At 25.7% G+C, this 18,161-nt stretch overlaps 3 protein-coding genes across 6 annotated transcripts in view; 1 reads left to right on the top strand and 2 right to left on the bottom strand.

The window, feature by feature from the left end:
• Positions 1-5: 5 nt before the first annotated feature.
• Prtp (thioredoxin domain-containing protein pretaporter) lies at positions 6-3,376 on the bottom strand. Its single transcript, XM_074246430.1, has 5 exons — positions 3,224-3,376; positions 2,918-3,113; positions 2,631-2,780; positions 2,441-2,549; positions 6-1,750 (listed from the first exon to the last, which is right to left on the bottom strand). The coding sequence occupies exons 2-5, from the start codon at positions 3,067-3,069 to the stop codon at positions 998-1,000; spliced, it is 1,164 nt and encodes a 387-aa protein (XP_074102531.1). The 5' UTR covers positions 3,070-3,113; positions 3,224-3,376; the 3' UTR covers positions 6-997.
• Positions 3,377-5,321: 1,945 nt separating this feature from the next.
• Positions 5,322-9,682, top strand: Erp44 (Endoplasmic reticulum protein 44). The gene is made up of 6 exons (XM_074246583.1): positions 5,322-5,535; positions 5,955-6,024; positions 6,720-6,872; positions 6,943-7,243; positions 7,640-7,935; positions 8,280-9,682. The coding sequence occupies exons 1-6, from the start codon at positions 5,479-5,481 to the stop codon at positions 8,612-8,614; spliced, it is 1,212 nt and encodes a 403-aa protein (XP_074102684.1). The 5' UTR covers positions 5,322-5,478; the 3' UTR covers positions 8,615-9,682.
• Positions 8,628-18,161, bottom strand: part of LOC141529864 (neo-calmodulin) — a 73,742-nt gene continuing 64,208 nt past the window's right edge. For all 4 annotated transcript variants that reach the window (XM_074246587.1, XM_074246585.1, XM_074246586.1 and 1 more), the window contains 4 exons: positions 17,854-17,955; positions 16,462-16,597; positions 16,243-16,391; positions 8,628-16,174 (listed from right to left, as the gene is read on the bottom strand). In XM_074246587.1, the coding sequence (XP_074102688.1) occupies positions 16,143-16,174; positions 16,243-16,391; positions 16,462-16,597; positions 17,854-17,955 (419 nt within the window). In that variant the 3' untranslated portion in view covers positions 8,628-16,142. The remainder of the gene's footprint in view (positions 16,175-16,242; positions 16,392-16,461; positions 16,598-17,853; positions 17,956-18,161) is intronic.

Here is an 18,161-nt window from a genome sequence, read left to right as displayed (position 1 = left end):
TCATCTGTGATATCATATCATTTTATTATTAACATAATTTTTTTCATTCAAATTTACACACAATATTTAATAACATCTGTTTTTTAGCAAGTCTGGCTTTGATTGACAAATCAATCATTACATTAGTTAATATTTATATAGATGGTATCAAATATAGATTAGATTGATTATTATTATTAATTATTAATTATTAAATAGAGAGAAATTAATGTAGATTGCCTCGTTTGTTCACATACAAATACCTATCGATGTAAATGTTAATTACAATAAAGATTAATCTATCACAATAATAATTATAATTTGTAAAGTACATCATGATTTTGGGTTACTAAATTCATTCTACCATATATTTGCACAATATCATACAAACTAAAATCACAATTGATTTAATGTTGATATTCAAGTCTACTAAATATTATAATTAAATGCATACTTTTATTGTTAACAATATCATTCACTGGGTAATTCTTTTTTGTTATACTTAGTTCAAAATATTACGATTATTTATTACACAATTTACAATTGCTTATTATTTTAATTATCGAAATTATTAATGTTAATAATTTTAACAATTTTTATTAATAAAATAATTATCAATGACAGTTATTAAAAAATTTGGATTTTATATTTTTTTATTCGTTAAAAAATAAATTTTTGTTACTGGGAATCCCCACTGGTTTGTATCGTTTGACTGATATGGAATGATAATACAATAACGTTTAAAATATTGTATCGCTCATTAAGTAATTTATGTCTATTGATAATTTTGGAAGCACAATATTAAAATAACTATTTTACATCGACAATATATGTTTGTTCGAAAATTATTTAAACACAATTCTAACTTCTAAAAAAAAATTAAAAAATTCTCAAACTTACATTTAATATTAGTGTTAATTAATTTGTAAAATAAAAACTATTAAGTTATTGTGGAAGTTAATTGATTAAAACCTGTAATAAAAATGACGACAATCAATTTTAAAAATATTAAATGCAATTACAATTCATCGTGAGATTGTAAACGCTCAATGACAAAATCATGAAGGTCGTCGAGCGTACGAGATCCATTGTACTCATCAATTTTCTGTCCATTTTTGTACAACAGAAGCGTCGGGAATCCGTCGACTTCTTGATCGTCGCACAATTGTTTGTTGGTCGACAGAGTGCAGTCAACTTTAACGATATGGACATTGGGGTTGTCAATGAATTTTTTGCCCAAATCCTCCCAGGTTGGGGCCAAACGCTTGCAATGTCCACACCAGGGTGCAAAGAACTTGATAAAGGTGACTCCTTTTTCAATTCCGTGCTCAAAAGTCTCACCAGTGAGGTTCAATACCGACTGAATGTTGTCGTTTACAGCTTCATCGCTTTCGTCAACTTTGTCGGTGCTCTTTTGTAGCATTTTAGCAACGTACTCTTTCAGCTCTTCATGGATGCGAGCGCCAGAGTATTTGTCTATTTTCTTACCGTTTTCAATCCACAGCAATGTCGGGTATCCTTTGATATCAAACTGCTCGCAAACGGAACGGTACTGCGTGCAATCGACCTTGGCGATATTCACTAATGTATCATGGCTGTTGCTTTTGGCAAGCTCGTTCCATGTTGGTGCTAGTTTTTGGCAGTGACCACACCATGGTGCGTAGAATTTAACAAAGTGGTAACCTTTAGCTACATGGTCGTTGAATGTTGCATCTGTTAATTCGATCAGACCATTAACAGGGTCTGGGATTGTTGTGTCTAACTCGGCATCCTGTAAATATAAATTAATTATTTATTTTTAAAGTTATTAGTCTTGTTTTTTTTTTGTGCTAGCTTCTTGGGGATTTTAAATTGGTAAATTTAAAAAGTGTAATTTTTTTTTTAGTAAATTCAATAATTTTTATTTTTAAAATATTAAGGGGGATAGCCACTGAGAAATTAAAAAAAAAAAAATTTTTAACTTTCCAAGTTCTAGTAATTTATTAATTCGAAATGTTGTCAGTCTGACTAGTTGACTGCAATCCGAATGATCTTCAATGTATAATTCCTCCTCAATGAAATTGTAAATAGAAAAATATTTTTTTCAGAGTTATTATTATCGATCCAATATTTAATAATTATAATAATTGAAGCATTCGCGCATGAATTTTTCATGGAAATAAAATCGAAATATTTACTCATGTTAATGCTATTAATTTAGCCTTAGATGTATTGATGTAAATGTATGTTACAATTTAACTACGGCTATCATTATCAAATAGATAAATCAGATGTTAATCATTTAAAAGCATTTGATTTCTAAAGAAAGACAAAAAATAGAATAGATATTTAATTTTTTGCTTTAAATTTATTTTAGATATTTATCAATCTAACTCTATGAAATTAAATTTAACATGAAAAAAAAAACTATTAATTTATGCGAATACTATTATTTAAATACAAAATAATAAAATTATATTACCTTGGGCACGCTTCCTAATTGTTCATTAATAAATGCAGTCAATGATGGTAAATCGCGAGTACCACGGAACTTGATGCCGTTGTTCTCACCAGCTTTGAAGAATTTCAAACTGAAAAAAGAGTAAAATAAAAATGATGTATTGTAGATTGTATGAAAACCAATATTTTGAATGAAAAAAGCTAAAACTTACGTTGGATAACCCGTGACATCATGTTCTGAACAAATAGAGCTATCAGTTGTACAATCAACTTTAGCAATTTTAACACGATTATCCTCTTCTTCGTTCAACATTTCAGCTAAGGTTTCCCATGTTGGAGCTAATCTTTGGCAGTGTCCGCACCTGTCAAATTTATCGTAAATATTAATCTATTTTTCAATAAATCTAATCTTTACTATCAATATTTAATAGTTTCGAAATTAAACTCGACATTTTTAGATAGAAAAATTGTAAAAATAAAAATTTAAGTATATAAATACCATGGAGCGTAGAACATGATAAAATGATTTTTTTTTGGCACTTCAGTGGGAAAAGTTTCTTCGTTATACTGAACTGTATGGACATCTTCATCGTGGGTTGAAGCCAATTGTATGAGCAATGAAGCACAGATCAATATAAAAACACGCATCATTATTCCTTAACTGAATGAACTTGTTTATAAACAAATGAAATGTCCTGAAAAAGTACCGAGTGTCAGAAAATTTAAATGCTACGTGTCATCGTCACCGGTGGTGGTAATGACATGTAAATATAACTTTAGAGTAAATAAAGTAAAACTCACGTACCTTAAATAATATTTCTTATTTATAAATTAAATTACTGTGGACGACTAGGATGATTATTTTATGAACGCTGTTTTATTTATCACAAAATTGAGCGATTTCTAGCGGCTTTATCTGTTTTTTTTTTTTTATCTATGGTTAGAATCCGCCCCCTCTTACTTTCGATGCGTCATCTGCTGGGTAATTTATTAAATAAATTCATAATAATTATAATAACTAACTAAAATTTCTATCAACAAATTCATTATTATTAATTAAAATTATTTTATTATTATAATCACACAAAAAAATTTTATTTACAAAAAATTGGATTTTTACTTTTTTAAAATTTCTACGTGTCAATTTTTTTTGCCATAATTTATTTATTAAAAAAAATTATTAAACATTTGCTAAATTAATTTTCATAAAAATTTTTAAGATACTACGCATTTGTTTTTACGCAGAATTTCATAATTGGTCCAGAATCGATAGCGTGATTTTTTGAAATGCGAAGTTTTCATTGGCCTATTCTGTTGGGCGCCAGCTATCAGCCAATAGAATGAGACTTTCAGCTAGAAAATTTGTGTAACCGTTAAACGTTGTTCGGGTCGACACAAACGTACCGGATCCCGGCTGGAGTAGGCTGCTCGCAATTACTTGGTCTTTTTTAGCTCACATCGGCGGTTATTCTATTAAAAATATTATGTTAGTACATTCATCGGGTAAGTTTGATCGTAATGAACAATTGAACTAATAAAATTTTATTTTTTGTCGCGTATTTATCTAATTATGAGCTAAATAAAAATTGCGTTGTCATCGATAGTACAATGGTCGGTCTAACTACACCAGCGGTCATTTGTAAAATATTTTTTGATTAATTATCGTAATTTTTTTTACTTAAGTCGCGTTATTTATTATTAACTCGATAATGGAAAAATAAAAAATTGTTTCGCGTTTAGCGTTTTGTCAAAATGGCGTCGATTCTTTACCGGGAAAAAAAAGGCGGGAAGTCGCTCTTAGTTTTAAATGTATTAATTAATGTAAGTGTATAAGTGAGTGTTCTGTGAGTGTATAAGTGAGTGTTTTGTGAGTTTATAAGTGAGTGTTTTGTGATATATAAGTAGTGAAAATTGTGAGTGAAATTAGTGATTGTGAAAAGTTTAAAAAAACTGTAAATAACTATGGGCTATAATTTTTCATCTCGACTCCCGTGATTTGCTTCTTCAATCCGTCAAGACTGCAGTCGGTAAGTCAAATTTCTCACACATATTTTTATGTTATATATTTTATAACACTGAAGTTGACAGACTTTAAAATTTTTTAGCAATTAAATTATTAAAAAAAAAATTTAATTAAAAAGTTTCATATGTAAAAATTAATAATGACAAAAATAAAAAAATTTCATAAGTTTCTTAAAATATGCTTTTCGTGGAGGTACTGCCTTGAGAGAACAATTATTTTCAAATATTTATCTAATAGATTTATCACTACAATAATATACTATTATTATTATTATTAATCTTAAAAATTTTTTCATAAAGAAACTATAAAAAATTGTTAAAAATTATTTCACTTGCGGGGTTCCCATAAGGTTCAGTCTTGAGTCTCACTTCGCTCTTGACATTTGACGCGACACGTTTGAATAAATTTTATTCTACATTTTATTTTTTTATATTTTTACTTGTTATCAAATAGTTATTGTGTGAATTTTATTATCAATACAAAAAGTTTATTATTGAATATATTTTTGGTAAGTATTTACAAATTATTTATCTTTATTCATACTTGATACAGTTATACAAATTTAAAAAAATTACAAATGCAATTTTTTAAAAATAATTTTTTTTAACAAATTTATTTGTTAAAAAAAATTAAAAAATTGTCAAGTGACAGCTAATTTTAATGTCATAGACTTTCATGTATTTTAATTTAGAGGATCAGAAATTTTTATCATCATTTATAAATCAACACTTTCTGGAAGTTTTTATTTTATTTTTATTAAAAAAAAATTTTTTTTCTTATTTATAATTATAAAAGTTTCTTATTCCTTGAATCATAATGTCAAACAATTTAAATTTTTAAAACTATTCTCATCTCGATGTCTTTGAAAAAGTATCGATACATTGATACGTGTAAATATCCCTACTCTCAGTTTGACATTCGATATGTATACATCTGCTTACCGACTAACTTCACTTGAGTTGACGCATCTTCGGGTGCCTACTGTCGATGTTGGCATTTTAGTTAAACTTTAAACGTAATTAATTAATGAGTACAAAATGCCGAATAACCGCTGTTTCTTCCAATTTAAATGTATTATTTTTACAATTTTATCGGTAAGTACCATTTCATTTAATTATCAATACATTCCTAAGACCTTTAAATACTTAACTATTAGAATAATTCAACTTGTCACTTGTTCTTGTGACACGTTTTATGAAGCCGACGTTGTACCTGATGTTCAATAGTTTGACGTTTTTCTAACATATTTACAATATTATTTTCATTAAATGGCCACAAATTTAATGATTTTTTTCCAAAAAATCTTTTTTTAATTTATGCAAGTATAACCTTGCAAGTACTTATAACCTATCAAGCTTATCAAAGAATTTTTTTATCAACTTAATTGTTGAATTTACTTATCATATTTCTTCGTTTTTACACTTTTTAAATAAATTTCTCACTAATGAACATTATAATTACAATTGTTGGTTTCATTTAATTTATTTATTATGCTAAACAAATTTTTTTTTAGGTATTCTTGACACATCACGTCAATGGAGAGGCAGTTCAACTTACTAGTAGCAATTTCGATGAGTTAATGAGTAATTACTTTATTTTAATTATCATAATTATAAAATCTATGACATTACAATACTTACAGTCAATAACAACTATCGTTAAAAGCTATCGCATAATATTTATGAATTATTTAAATTGAGTAAACAAGTTTGTAATGAAAATATCTTATCATCATTACTTAAATTTTCCCTAATGTTTTTTTTTAACACTTGATATTTTTGGGCTAATTATTATTTTTCTATTTAATATTGCCACCAAGCATTTACTAGCTTTTTGGTAGTTTACTTAGTTTAAATAACATTCTTATCAATTATTTCATTTATCAGCAGGTGTCATTCATTAACTTATTATTAACTTTTCTTTGTAATTTAAATCGTTAAATCAACGTTAAAATTGATTTTAAATTGATTATGTTCAGTTAAAAAAAAAAATTCATATTTGTATTTTAAATTTGTTATTAAAATTAAAATTAACTGCAAAAAAATACTTTTAGTTACAATAACAGTTGATACGATGAATGCACTGAAAATTATCGTTAAAATTAACAATTGTAATTTAAAATATTGATAATTAGCGTGTTTTTCTTCCTGGTGGAAAATAAAAAAAAAAAAAAAAATATTCTCGATACTTGTTATGATAAGTTGATTGATTGTGATTATCAGAGTATTTTTGATATTTTAATTTAAAAACTTTACTTATTTGAATTTTTTATTTCCAGAAAATGAATTAGTATTTATTAATTTTTATGCTGAGTGGTGTCGGTTTAGTAATATATTAGCTCCCATATTCGATGAAGCCGCAGATAAACTAAAGGAACAATTGCCAAGTGGTGCAAGTGTAGTGATGGGAAAAGTAGACTGTGATAAAGAGTGTAAGTTATAATTTATTTTTATATTTATTATTATATTTTTGACAAGGTATTTATTATATTTTAATTACAGCTTCCATAGCGTCGAGGTTCCAAATAACCAAGTACCCAACTCTAAAGATAATCAAAAATGGTCAGCCGGCCAAGCGAGAGTATCGTGGCCAGCGATCAGTCGAGGCATTTGTTGAATTTATTAAAAAACAATTGGAAGATCCCATCAGAGAATTTAATGATTTGAAAGAATTAACAGATCTAGACGATAAAAAACGTATGGTTATTGGTTACTTTGATAGGAAAGACGTTCCTGAGTATGATACGTTCCGTAAGGTCGCTATCCATTTAAAAGACGACTGTCAATTTCACGTTGGCTTTGGGTATGTTTAATTATTTGAGTATTTTAATTATTAAATACTTAAATTTTAAAAATTAAAATAAGGCTTATTTATCATTAATATTAAATTTAAATAAATAATATAATTTAACAAGCCTATGCTCCAATGAAGCCTGTGAAATAGGACAATATATTGAAATATTGTGAGTAAAACATAACTAACCACTAAGCACTAGCTTGCATTATTTTTTTATTTTAGTTTCAAGGTCGCAACTAGTTATTTGTGACTCATCGCTTTAAGCTCGATAATGTATTATGCATAATGTTATTATTTTTAAAAATATTACATATTATTTATTATTTATCATGCAATATTTATTACAATTTTCTCTTTTCGAGTTTTTTTTAAGCGTTAATAATTCTTTACTTATCCGAATAGTGACGCTAGCCGTGCTATGCATCCACCGAATCAACCAATAATTGTATTTAGGCCTGACAAGGCTCTATCAAATGACCAAGACGAAACTTACAAAGGAAGTTTACTTGTTTTTGATGAACTAAATATCTGGGCTCAAGAGAAATGCATACCGCTTGTACGAAAAATAACATTTGAAAATGCCGAGGAGTTAACCGAAGAAGGTTTGCCATTCCTCATTCTATTTCATGCACCTGATGATGTTGAAAATGTTAAAAAGTTTAAAGATATCGTCTCATCGAAATTGACTGATGAAAAACGTAAGTTTCAAGTTAATTTGACTACAGAATTTTTATTACAGAAACTAAAAAGTTATTTGAGTTAATAGCGGTTGATGGTTAATTTTCAAACGTGTTTTGTTCATGTATAAGATAAAATTTAAAAAAAAAAAAATACTTCGCTCTTCGTTAAATAATTTAATTTAAAAAAAACAAAGATATTTTCGTTTGACCAATAGAGGGCGAGAGATAAAAAAGTGTAAGCCCTTCTTAAATGAAAACTGTTATAAAAATTGTTTATGAATTTATCGATCAAGTGGTTGGAGTGATAATTAATTGAATGTTAATAAACAGCTAATTAATTGATATTTTATATTTTTTAACAGAGAATGTAAACTTTTTGACTGCTGATGGATTTAAATTCGCTCATCCGCTCCATCATCTAGGCAAAAGTCCATCGGATTTACCATTGATAGCAATTGACAGTTTCCGGCACATGTATCTGTTCCCGAGATTTCAAGATATTGATGAAGATGGAAAGTTGAAGCAATTTTTACGTGACCTTTATTCTGGTAAATTGCATCGGGAATATCATTATGGTCCAGATCCAGCAAATAAATTAACTGACGACTCAAGAACACCGACTGTTCCACCCGAATCAACGTTCAAAAAGCTCGCGCCAAGCAAAAACAGATACACGCTACTTAAAGATGAACTGTAGAAACAGTTATGTGAATTATTTAAAAAAAAAAAAAAAAAAAAAAAATGAAGAAAAGCAAAAAAAAATTGAAAAAATGAAAACAGCTCAAAATAGTGAGTTAATAATTATTTGAGTTGGTTTTGTAATTATTACTTTATTATGAAATCGTCATGCTTAGCAATTTTATGGAGTGTAAAATTTTTGAAAATGACTTTTAGTTATTATATTGTATTTAAAACAATTTAACGTTAATATTAACCGGTTAATTAAATAGAAAATAAGTTTTAATCTTATCAATCTTTTATCAAAGTGCTCTTGATAAGATTAATAATGAATGAATTAAATAATAAATTGTATAATTAAATAACAACTATGTAAATTGATACTTATGATTTATAAAAACGTTAGAATATTTGTATTAATTAATTTTGTTTAACTATCGTTTCGGACACAGGATTTAATGCTGAGCAATTTATTTCGTTTAATCAAATGAATCAGGGATAATTGAACGGAGTACAATTAAAAGAAAAAAAAAGTTAAAAAATAAAATTAATATTAATTATTTTTTTATGTAACTATAAATAGAATTATAATTATGTTTATGTTACTCCGTAAATTTATTAATATATTAAATATTCTATTTAAAGATTCTTTGATTTATTAAATAAAAATGAATACAATCAATTTAAAGGCAATAACATAAATAAATCTTAAGATTATTTTTTTTTTTTTCACGTATTTTATTCAGTCGATCTAATCTGCAGGATATGATTTTGTACAATCATTAACAAAGTAACGTTGTAACTGTATATAAGCACACAAGTTTCATATTCGATAAAAATGAGTCTATTGGTTTAATAATAATACAAGTGTGAGTGTAATTTGAATCTGATGGATGATTAAATATTTAACATAGAAAAAAAAAATCGAATTATTCTCGTGATGAATCTTTTCTTTTTATATTTTACATAGATTTGCTAGTACATTTAATATATTATATACGAGCTATTGAAATCATTCTGATAATGTTCTGCTATTTATATAGACGACGGTATTAATTTTATTGTTAATAAACATTTGTCTAAGTCATTGATTATTATTATTATTTATTATTAAACTCCAAAATTTGTCATTATTTTAATGATAATTAAATAAATAATTTTTATTTATATAATAAATTACCTTAGAGAGATGAGAGGAGTCTTCTGCAAACCTTGGAATCCCGTGACAAATTAATATTTTTTTTTTAAACAAATAATTTATCCGGTCATTTTTAATAATTGGGAGAGGGAAAAAAAAATTTATTGATAACAATTGGTTTGAATGTCCATTATAAAATGGCTGTATTTCATGAATAACGTGATATACATGTATTACATTCCATCAGTACACATCGTCACCGTATAACTCATTGTAATTATCAACTATCCTTTTTATATCTTTATATAAGACAGCGTATATTTTGTTTAACACACATAAATATACATATATATTGATAATAATATTAATATGTATATTTAAAACCACACATACAGTTTTATTTATTTATTTTAAATTATTTTAGCAATCTTTTAAAATCACATCTCTAATTATTTTATTTATTACTCTGGCGAAAATCCTAATGAAGCAGACCTTTCACGATATTCTGGATCGTAGAAAATAGAAAGTCAATAAAGTGTATATATTTTTTTAAATCGATAAACGTGCAATCAATGTTCAAGAAAGTGACTTTGAATTTTAAAAATAATTAGATCAATTCATTGCATTTATTGTTTCTTCATATTTTACGTAAAGTTATTTATTCAATTAAACGTTATTAATATTTATCACCATCAACATTTTAATCCAGGCACGATTCAACGTCCGTATTTATTTATTTTATTATTTTTATTTAAGATCATTTAAATTATCAAAGCGTTACCTTATCGACTTTCAATTTCAAATATTTCTCCTGCTTATTTTGGCTGATTGTGCTTTTAGTTTTAGTTTTTGTTTGTTTTCTTTATGATTCATTGTTCCCAATATTATTGGAATTCAGTTGTGTTGTGCTTTAACGTTTTTTAAAGTATAAAGTTTCAAAGATAATTAAAAAAATAAAAAAAACTTAATACTCAAATGAATTGTACAGAGTGGTTTAGAGATTGAGTGCATCGCTGAGTAGCAAGTTAATGTGCGTATAATCGATAAAAATTTCTAAATGTTTATTAACATTTTTGATTTATCTCTTTTTAAGCTGCTTATGGAATAGGTATTAATTTTGATGAATTAGCAGCTCGTAAGTCGATAAAGCAAAAGTGTTAAATGGCTGCATTTCGAAATTCATTAATCACCATGCCATTGATTTTAAATGTCACGAAAATCAATAATAAAATTCAATATTTGAACTAACTAATATAATTATTCTTTATGAATGTTTTTCTATTATTATTCGTGACTTTTAAAATTTTAATTTTTAGTGTTTTATTGTTTGTACGAGTGTACATGTACAATTGTTTTGTGGCTAAATTTTTCTTTACTGCGCACGCATGAAATTTAAAAATTTATTCTAGAAAAATAACTTGGTAAATAATCCTTATATCATCATTTAGAAACATTAGTTTTAAATATTTGTTTTAAGTAACAAAAAATAAAAATTTTTTACCCTCATTACAGTGGATCTTTCGTTATTTTTTTTCCGCTTAGTACATTATTATGTGCTCCATATAAGTGTATATATTTATAAATAATATATATTATCATTAATATAATTTTTATATATTTCAATCAAATACACAAGCATATATTTATATAGTCGCGAATAATTTCTTTAAATAATCTATTGAAACATTTTTTTTATTGATAAATTTATAGTGCAAATAATAAACGCACAGTCCAGCTGTTGCACCCTTTTTTACAATGAAATAATTATCATATATTTATTTATTCATATTTATATATATATATATATATTTTTCTATTATTGATTTAATAAATTAATGAAAGACTTTTTTATTATTATTATGATTATTTAATATTATTAGTGTTATTTGTAATTATTATTATAAATTATAATCTCGTTGACATTTTTGTCAAATTTTTTAACGTTTAATTTTTATTTTTCGCTATACTGAACAGTAGATTTATTTTTAAATTGCAATTATTAGGCCAACCATTTTATGATTTTTCTGAAATTGCCCACCAAGAGTTAAATAAATATTTTTATTTTTATCGTGATATTTTTTTTTAGTAACGTATGGATAATTTTTAACAATAAATTATCATTTTTTCTTCTAATATCTGATTAATATTTCTCCATAGTCTTTTATCGTATCAACGCAAGTAAAAGTATTTAATAATAACAATTTAAGAAGCTGCTAATGGTATGCATTATTAAAAATAAAAAAAAAATCAAACGAATTAAATATTAATTAATTAAACACAGTATATTTATATTACGAATATTTAAATTATTTCAAAGCAGATTATTTAATTGTTTTATATATGACACTAATTGTTTGGGTTTCTTCATTTATCAAGGTATAAGAACATATTTTATAATTACTGAATCTAAGTTATTAAAAACATTAATACCTACAATAATAAAATTATAAATAATAACACAATAAAAAAAATGAATTTCAAAATATATGTCAATTAAAAACGCATATAATCATAAAGTGACATTGTTATTATTTATGATTGTTATTTAACATCTAAATATTATTATCAAACTAATGGATTTGTCTAGATGGATTTATGTTTGTTTATTTATAATTAAGTATCTAATTTGATTATTTTCGCAATTTCAATACACATGTGATATTCTCTAAATTTACTATACATTTAATATATATCAATATAATTTCCCATTTTTTTACAATGGTGAGATGTTAAAGTATTTTAAAAATAAATTAATTAATAACTTCAATAATTAACTTATTGATTCGCGAGAAATTGAACTCAAATTTTCGGTTATTTAATTATTAAGCAATCCACGTATTGAACGATTATTTTACCAAAGTATTCACCTTAAAACTGTATATAACAAAATTTATATAATTTAAAAGTAATTGATTAAATGTTTGATTTGAATAATTACTTAATCATTTAAATATAAAGAAGGTTCGTTGTAATTATTATAATTATTTTAAACTATAATACATTTTTTAACGACGATTTCAAATTTATTAAAAACGGTAATCTCGTAACGCAGTCAAGAGTAATACAATAGGGAAGACCTTAGCATTAAATAATTTGTGACTTCATAAGCTGCGGTAATTGATTCATTAAATTATAATTCATATATAGATATTTCAGGTATTTTTTTAACACAACCTTAAATAATTTGTTTGTAATTTATTTGAGTTACAAAAAATTTTTGATTAGAGCCAAATAAATTAATCAATTTGAATTATACATTAATTTGTTATCAAATCATGAACTTTGAGTATTTATTGTTTATAAATAATTAAAATAATAATTTCGGATACAGTCAAGACGGCCTATTATTTAACTTGATTACTTTTCGGCAGTTAAATTATCAAAATAAATATATACAACTAATATACTAAATATTTGCGTGTAAATTCAATATCAAACTAAATTATTTCTCATATAAAAAAAAATATTATTACGTATTTCATCATCAGTAACTGAAGTAATAAAGTGAACACTTTAGCCATTGGAAAATGACTAATTCAATTATTTAAAGTTTTAAATAAGTAAAATTTTAATTAAAAGCATAAACTTAGGCCGTCCTAGTCGACTAACCATTCGGATAGATATATTTAAATCTGTCACGTATATATCTCGTCATTGGGACGTTTTGTATTACTATTTTTATTGTTTCATCATCATTGCCTTCATTGTTATGATCATAATAATCTTGTACTTAACATAAGTATGTATATATATATATAAGTGCAAGTTATTTTTACCCTGTCGCAACATAATATTTGTTTCAGTATATATATATTTTTTTTTTTTTTTTTTTTTTTTTTTTCATTGCATTATTACATATTATTTTCGCCTTTCACACATTTAAAGCTCCCTGAAGGGTATTTTTCAAGGTACTGTTGCTTATATATATTTCGTGAATGCTCTACTTTATTTGTGAATGTCAATCGATCCTTGTCGTATTGCAACGCTAAGTGATAAACGAAAACGTAGATAGTGGCATTCATTTTCTTTACTTCATATTTATATATGTGTATATATATTTTTTTGTTCTGTTGCATATATAATATATTTATTTATTTTTTTTATTATCAGTACCCACATATTTTATCATTTTGATATGCGCCCTCGCAAATTCTCAAGCCGTAGTATTGCAGGTAGTTTAGGGACGTATGTTTATAGATATATGTACCAACAATATTATGCAATATCGTATGTATAGGTATATATGTATGCCGCAGTAATTCTATGTATTTTTTTTTGGACGTTTTAATTCAACATACAAGTAAATAACCCAATACTTATTGTCAATCTCTTGATAACATAATCGACGTTACCGGATCTTATTTTCAGCTCATTTATCATATCCCTGCGCAAATATTATTTTGCGCGAAAAAATGATCAAATATTATACTATCATATATGACAATATTTATTTATAAAATATATTCATATCTAATTCTTAAATTTTAACTCGTTAAGAATGAAATTAATTAAAATCTAACCATAATAGTAATAATATCAAATATAAAAATAAATATACTAATTATAAAGAAGAGGTAGTCATATGTATTCATATATATGTTTCATGATCACGATCACAGACCACCATATGTATGTTTATGTATATTTTTACGAATATACATAAACGATATGATTGTACATTTATATATGAATGAATATAAACACGCCTGTATATCAATATATTTTATATACCAATATATTAAACCATATAAAAGTATCTACTGTGAAAAATTAGTTGTATACAATCGGATATGAATATAAATTATATAAAAAATATATTATGATATATGATTATAAAAATAATATATGATAATTTTTTCTCAGCTCAATCTTGCTTGTCATTTGATTTTTTTCTTTAATTAATCAGATGTTTTTTTGGTTTTTTCATAATTTAGGGTACGGACTTAACGGAACATATTCTAAAATAGTTAGATTTTTATTTTTCATAATTGTTTTTTAATATCAAACGACAAAAATATTATCTAATAGCCACATCACTTATTGAACTACATTTGATTTCACGCATTGTTTGTCTATTATATGTTGCAATGCCTGAAAAATGTTTAATGTTTAATCTAGTGTCCATTGGATTATTTTTTATTATTTATTATGTTTATTCATTAATTGTATTAATCAATTATTTTGTTAGTTAACTTTTTAATTTTAGATCTTTAAGTATTTTTTGTGTGTATCATTATAAGTGCGTTATTTACTAGCAGGTGTAATGGTAGAGAAAGACAGTGACGAAGTTACTGAGTTTACTTAACGTCGAAATATTTATTTATTAGTTTTTTTTTTTTTTTTTTTCATTTTAGTTTTTATTTTTTAACAGCTACTAGTAATGTTAACGTGTATTTTTTTTTAAATAAATTTATTTGAGTTTAAATGAGTAATTAGCTATTTAAAAAATAAGAATGCTGAAAACAAAAATAAAATGGAATCATCTATGTTGTACGGTTTCAGTTCAGTAACGTTGCAACGTTTTAATTTTTAATTTTTTTTTTTATTATTCCCTTTGAGGATTTATTCAAATAAATTCCAACGCGTGAAAAACAATATACCTTAAAAAAATTATTTTCATTCAAATCCAAACAATATTGGCAATTTTGTATTTTTAATTGAGCGAAATTTAACTTATCATAAAGTTGTTTTTGTTTTTTCTTTTTTAATTATCAATATGGCTGTTTGATGTAGCAAATAAAATTTTAATTTATATTAAAGACTTTCTTCAATATTTTAAAGCCGTTTTTGTTTTGTTTATTTGTATTAATTGAGTCTGAAGTTTAATAATTCTCAAATAGTAGTATAGAAACACACAAATATATTTAATATAATGTGTGTTAACCGAAGCTCTCAGTTGATTGTTTTTGGATGCAACTTAATAATTTTTGTCATATTCCCCTCTCAAAAAACTAGTTATTTATTTTTTCCTTCTTCTTAATCTACCAACAGGTTAACTTTGAATTAAAGTATAAATGATTTTGACGATGCAATTAACAGCTGTGCAGCGGAGGAGCGTTAGTAATACAGCAACTCGTTGAAGTTGGTGGGAATATTACAGTCGTCTTGAAATCGAAACTTTTTTTAAGGGTTTTTGATAGTCTGAATATTGTTATGAAGAAACTTTTCGTTCATGTTTTTTAGTTTATTTCACATTTTTTTTATGCTTATTACTTTTGTATGACCTCAATACTCTTCATTCGAAGCTTACGTTTTTCGGCATTTCCAGTTTATTCGACTTATCATCTTTATTAACCAACTAAAAATTTTTCATCAGGAGCATAGAAATTTTTTAAATCCTCTTCTAGAAGAAGTCGAAATATTTTATCGATTTTCTTTTTTTTATCTCTTTTTAAATTTGTCATACAAACTAATTCTTAGACGTCAGGATTGTCACAAATTCTGAAATTAATAATGCGTGAGTCATATTATAAAATTGTTCCTTTTAAATTAATTACAGAATAAATTACCTTCATAATTGACCATTCCATCACCATTCAAATCAGCCTCTTTAATCATGTCATCGACTTCTTCCTCAGATAATTTTTCTCCTAAATTCGTCATTACATGTCGTAATTCCATTGATGAAATTAACCCATCATTGTTTTTATCAAATACTCTGTTAGAAATTAATTCAAAAAATAAATAAAAATCTTCTCATTTTAATTTTTTACAAAAATTAAAATTACCTAAATGCTTCTCGCAATTCAGCTTCACCGTCAGCTCCCTTCATTTTCTTCGACATCATTTGTAAAAATTCATTGAATTCAATAGTACCATTCCCATCTTGGTCGACTTCATTCACCATATCTCGAAGTTCCGTTTCTAAAAAAACACAATTTTATCATTATAACCATCAAAATAATAATGTGATTATGATTATGAAGTGTCACTTAAAGTGCTTTTGTAAAATTAAATTCGAATGTAATTGTGTCGATTTCAAAAGTTACAATACACTGAATAAGTGGTAAGTGCTTGAGAAAATCGTTAAAACTCGGTAAAAAAATATTCGCAGAGATTAAAAGGTTTTGAGACAAGTGTTTTTGACGTTGTCAAGCCTGATTGGGGATAAAGATGAAGCTAAAGCTTAAGAGGTTGGAAGGTGGAAGGAAATTTAGTGGAGTACATGTTGAATCATCTCGTTCCTCATTACTTGCGCCGAGCTTATACAGACTTAGTACAACGACTACTCGAGTATATGCTATAGAAAATTTTCCAATACTCGACAAATTGCATTCCATTTTCTCAAGCTTATACACACGCATTACATAAATTTTTATCTTCCATTAAAGTTGTAATGACTAGTAATTGATTAATCTTTTTTTTTTTTGTAACAGCGATAAATTAATCTTCTTGTACTGTCAAGTTGTTTATATCGTTAATTATTATCTTTGTAGATAAAATAAAACTGTCAATTTCTTAATTTTAATTAATCAGTTGATAGATGTTCCTATTTCGCATACTACATATAATAAATAACCACAGCTAATTAACAGAATATTTAGGTATCCAATTAACAGATTATTTAGCATTTATATTACTAAGGCATACTCTCTAGGGTTTCGCGATGAATTATCAGTGATTGTCATTGGTATCATACAATACCGAATGAATTCTGCAATTAATTTATTACGCTCTTTAGATAAAATTATAATATTAATATATTTTATAAATTAATAACGAAAGCCTTTTAATTCTAAAACAATTGTGGCATTTCATACTTAAAAAAAAAAAAAAATATGACTGCTACAGAAAATATTAAATTGCTAGATCGGTTATCTTCGGTTTGGCTAATTGTTGTCTCTATAATTATCTAGATTGGAACCACGATAATGCCGTGTATATAGCCAATTGAACGATAAGTATCGTTGATATGATTATCCATACTTAGTCGATCTCTACACAGAATTTCTCGAAATCATAATATTAATCTAAAAAACTAATATTTTTTTAAGTTTTATGGTAAATTCTTGTATTGTTTATATCAATTATGCGTCAAGACATATGATTAATAATATACAACAACCGGTGATTAATCACGGGTGCTGTAAGTTGTTTGTTTAGGTAAAATAATTATTTACCCGATGGTCTTTGCCCTAGTGAACGCATCACGACCCCCAACTCGGCCATGGTAATCGTACCGTCTTCATCCTTGTCAAACAGCATAAATGCTTCTTTGAACTCTGTAACAGACCAATAACAATAATGATAAATAATGAGTTGAAATTATGCTGTAAAGATTTACGGTACTATTAATAAGCTAATATCTCGGTCACAGTAACAATAAAAATTCGCATAATACCTTTTATTATCTAGCAAACATAAATAACATCAGATATAGTGATGCGATTAATAAAAAAAAAAAAAAAAAAAAAAGGCTTGGCGACTG

This window comes from Cotesia typhae, unplaced genomic scaffold (assembly GCF_013202065.1).
Source record: "Cotesia typhae breed Kobodo isofemale line unplaced genomic scaffold, CoteBio_Ctyphae contig_48, whole genome shotgun sequence".
Lineage (NCBI taxonomy): Eukaryota > Metazoa > Arthropoda > Insecta > Hymenoptera > Braconidae > Cotesia > Cotesia typhae.
The sequence above is the reverse complement of the archived record's forward strand: the minus strand, read 5'-3'. Positions and strand labels throughout refer to the sequence as shown.

Excerpts from the sequence above, each read along its gene's own strand:
- Prtp (XM_074246430.1), bottom strand. The coding sequence starts at position 3,069 with ATGATGCGTGTTTTTATATTGATCTGTGCTTCATTGCTCATACAATTG. Across the intron at positions 2,781-2,917 it reads ATCATGTTCTACGCTCCATG|GTGCGGACACTGCCAAAGAT; the intron begins GTATTTATATAC and ends TAAATTTGACAG. Across the intron at positions 2,550-2,630 it reads GATGTCACGGGTTATCCAAC|TTTGAAATTCTTCAAAGCTG; the intron begins GTAAGTTTTAGC and ends CTCTTTTTTCAG.
- Erp44 (XM_074246583.1), top strand. The coding sequence starts at position 5,479 with ATGCCGAATAACCGCTGTTTCTTCCAATTTAAATGTATTATTTTTACA. Across the intron at positions 5,536-5,954 it reads TTATTTTTACAATTTTATCG|GTATTCTTGACACATCACGT; the intron begins GTAAGTACCATT and ends ATTTTTTTTTAG. Across the intron at positions 6,025-6,719 it reads CAATTTCGATGAGTTAATGA|AAAATGAATTAGTATTTATT; the intron begins GTAATTACTTTA and ends TTTTATTTCCAG.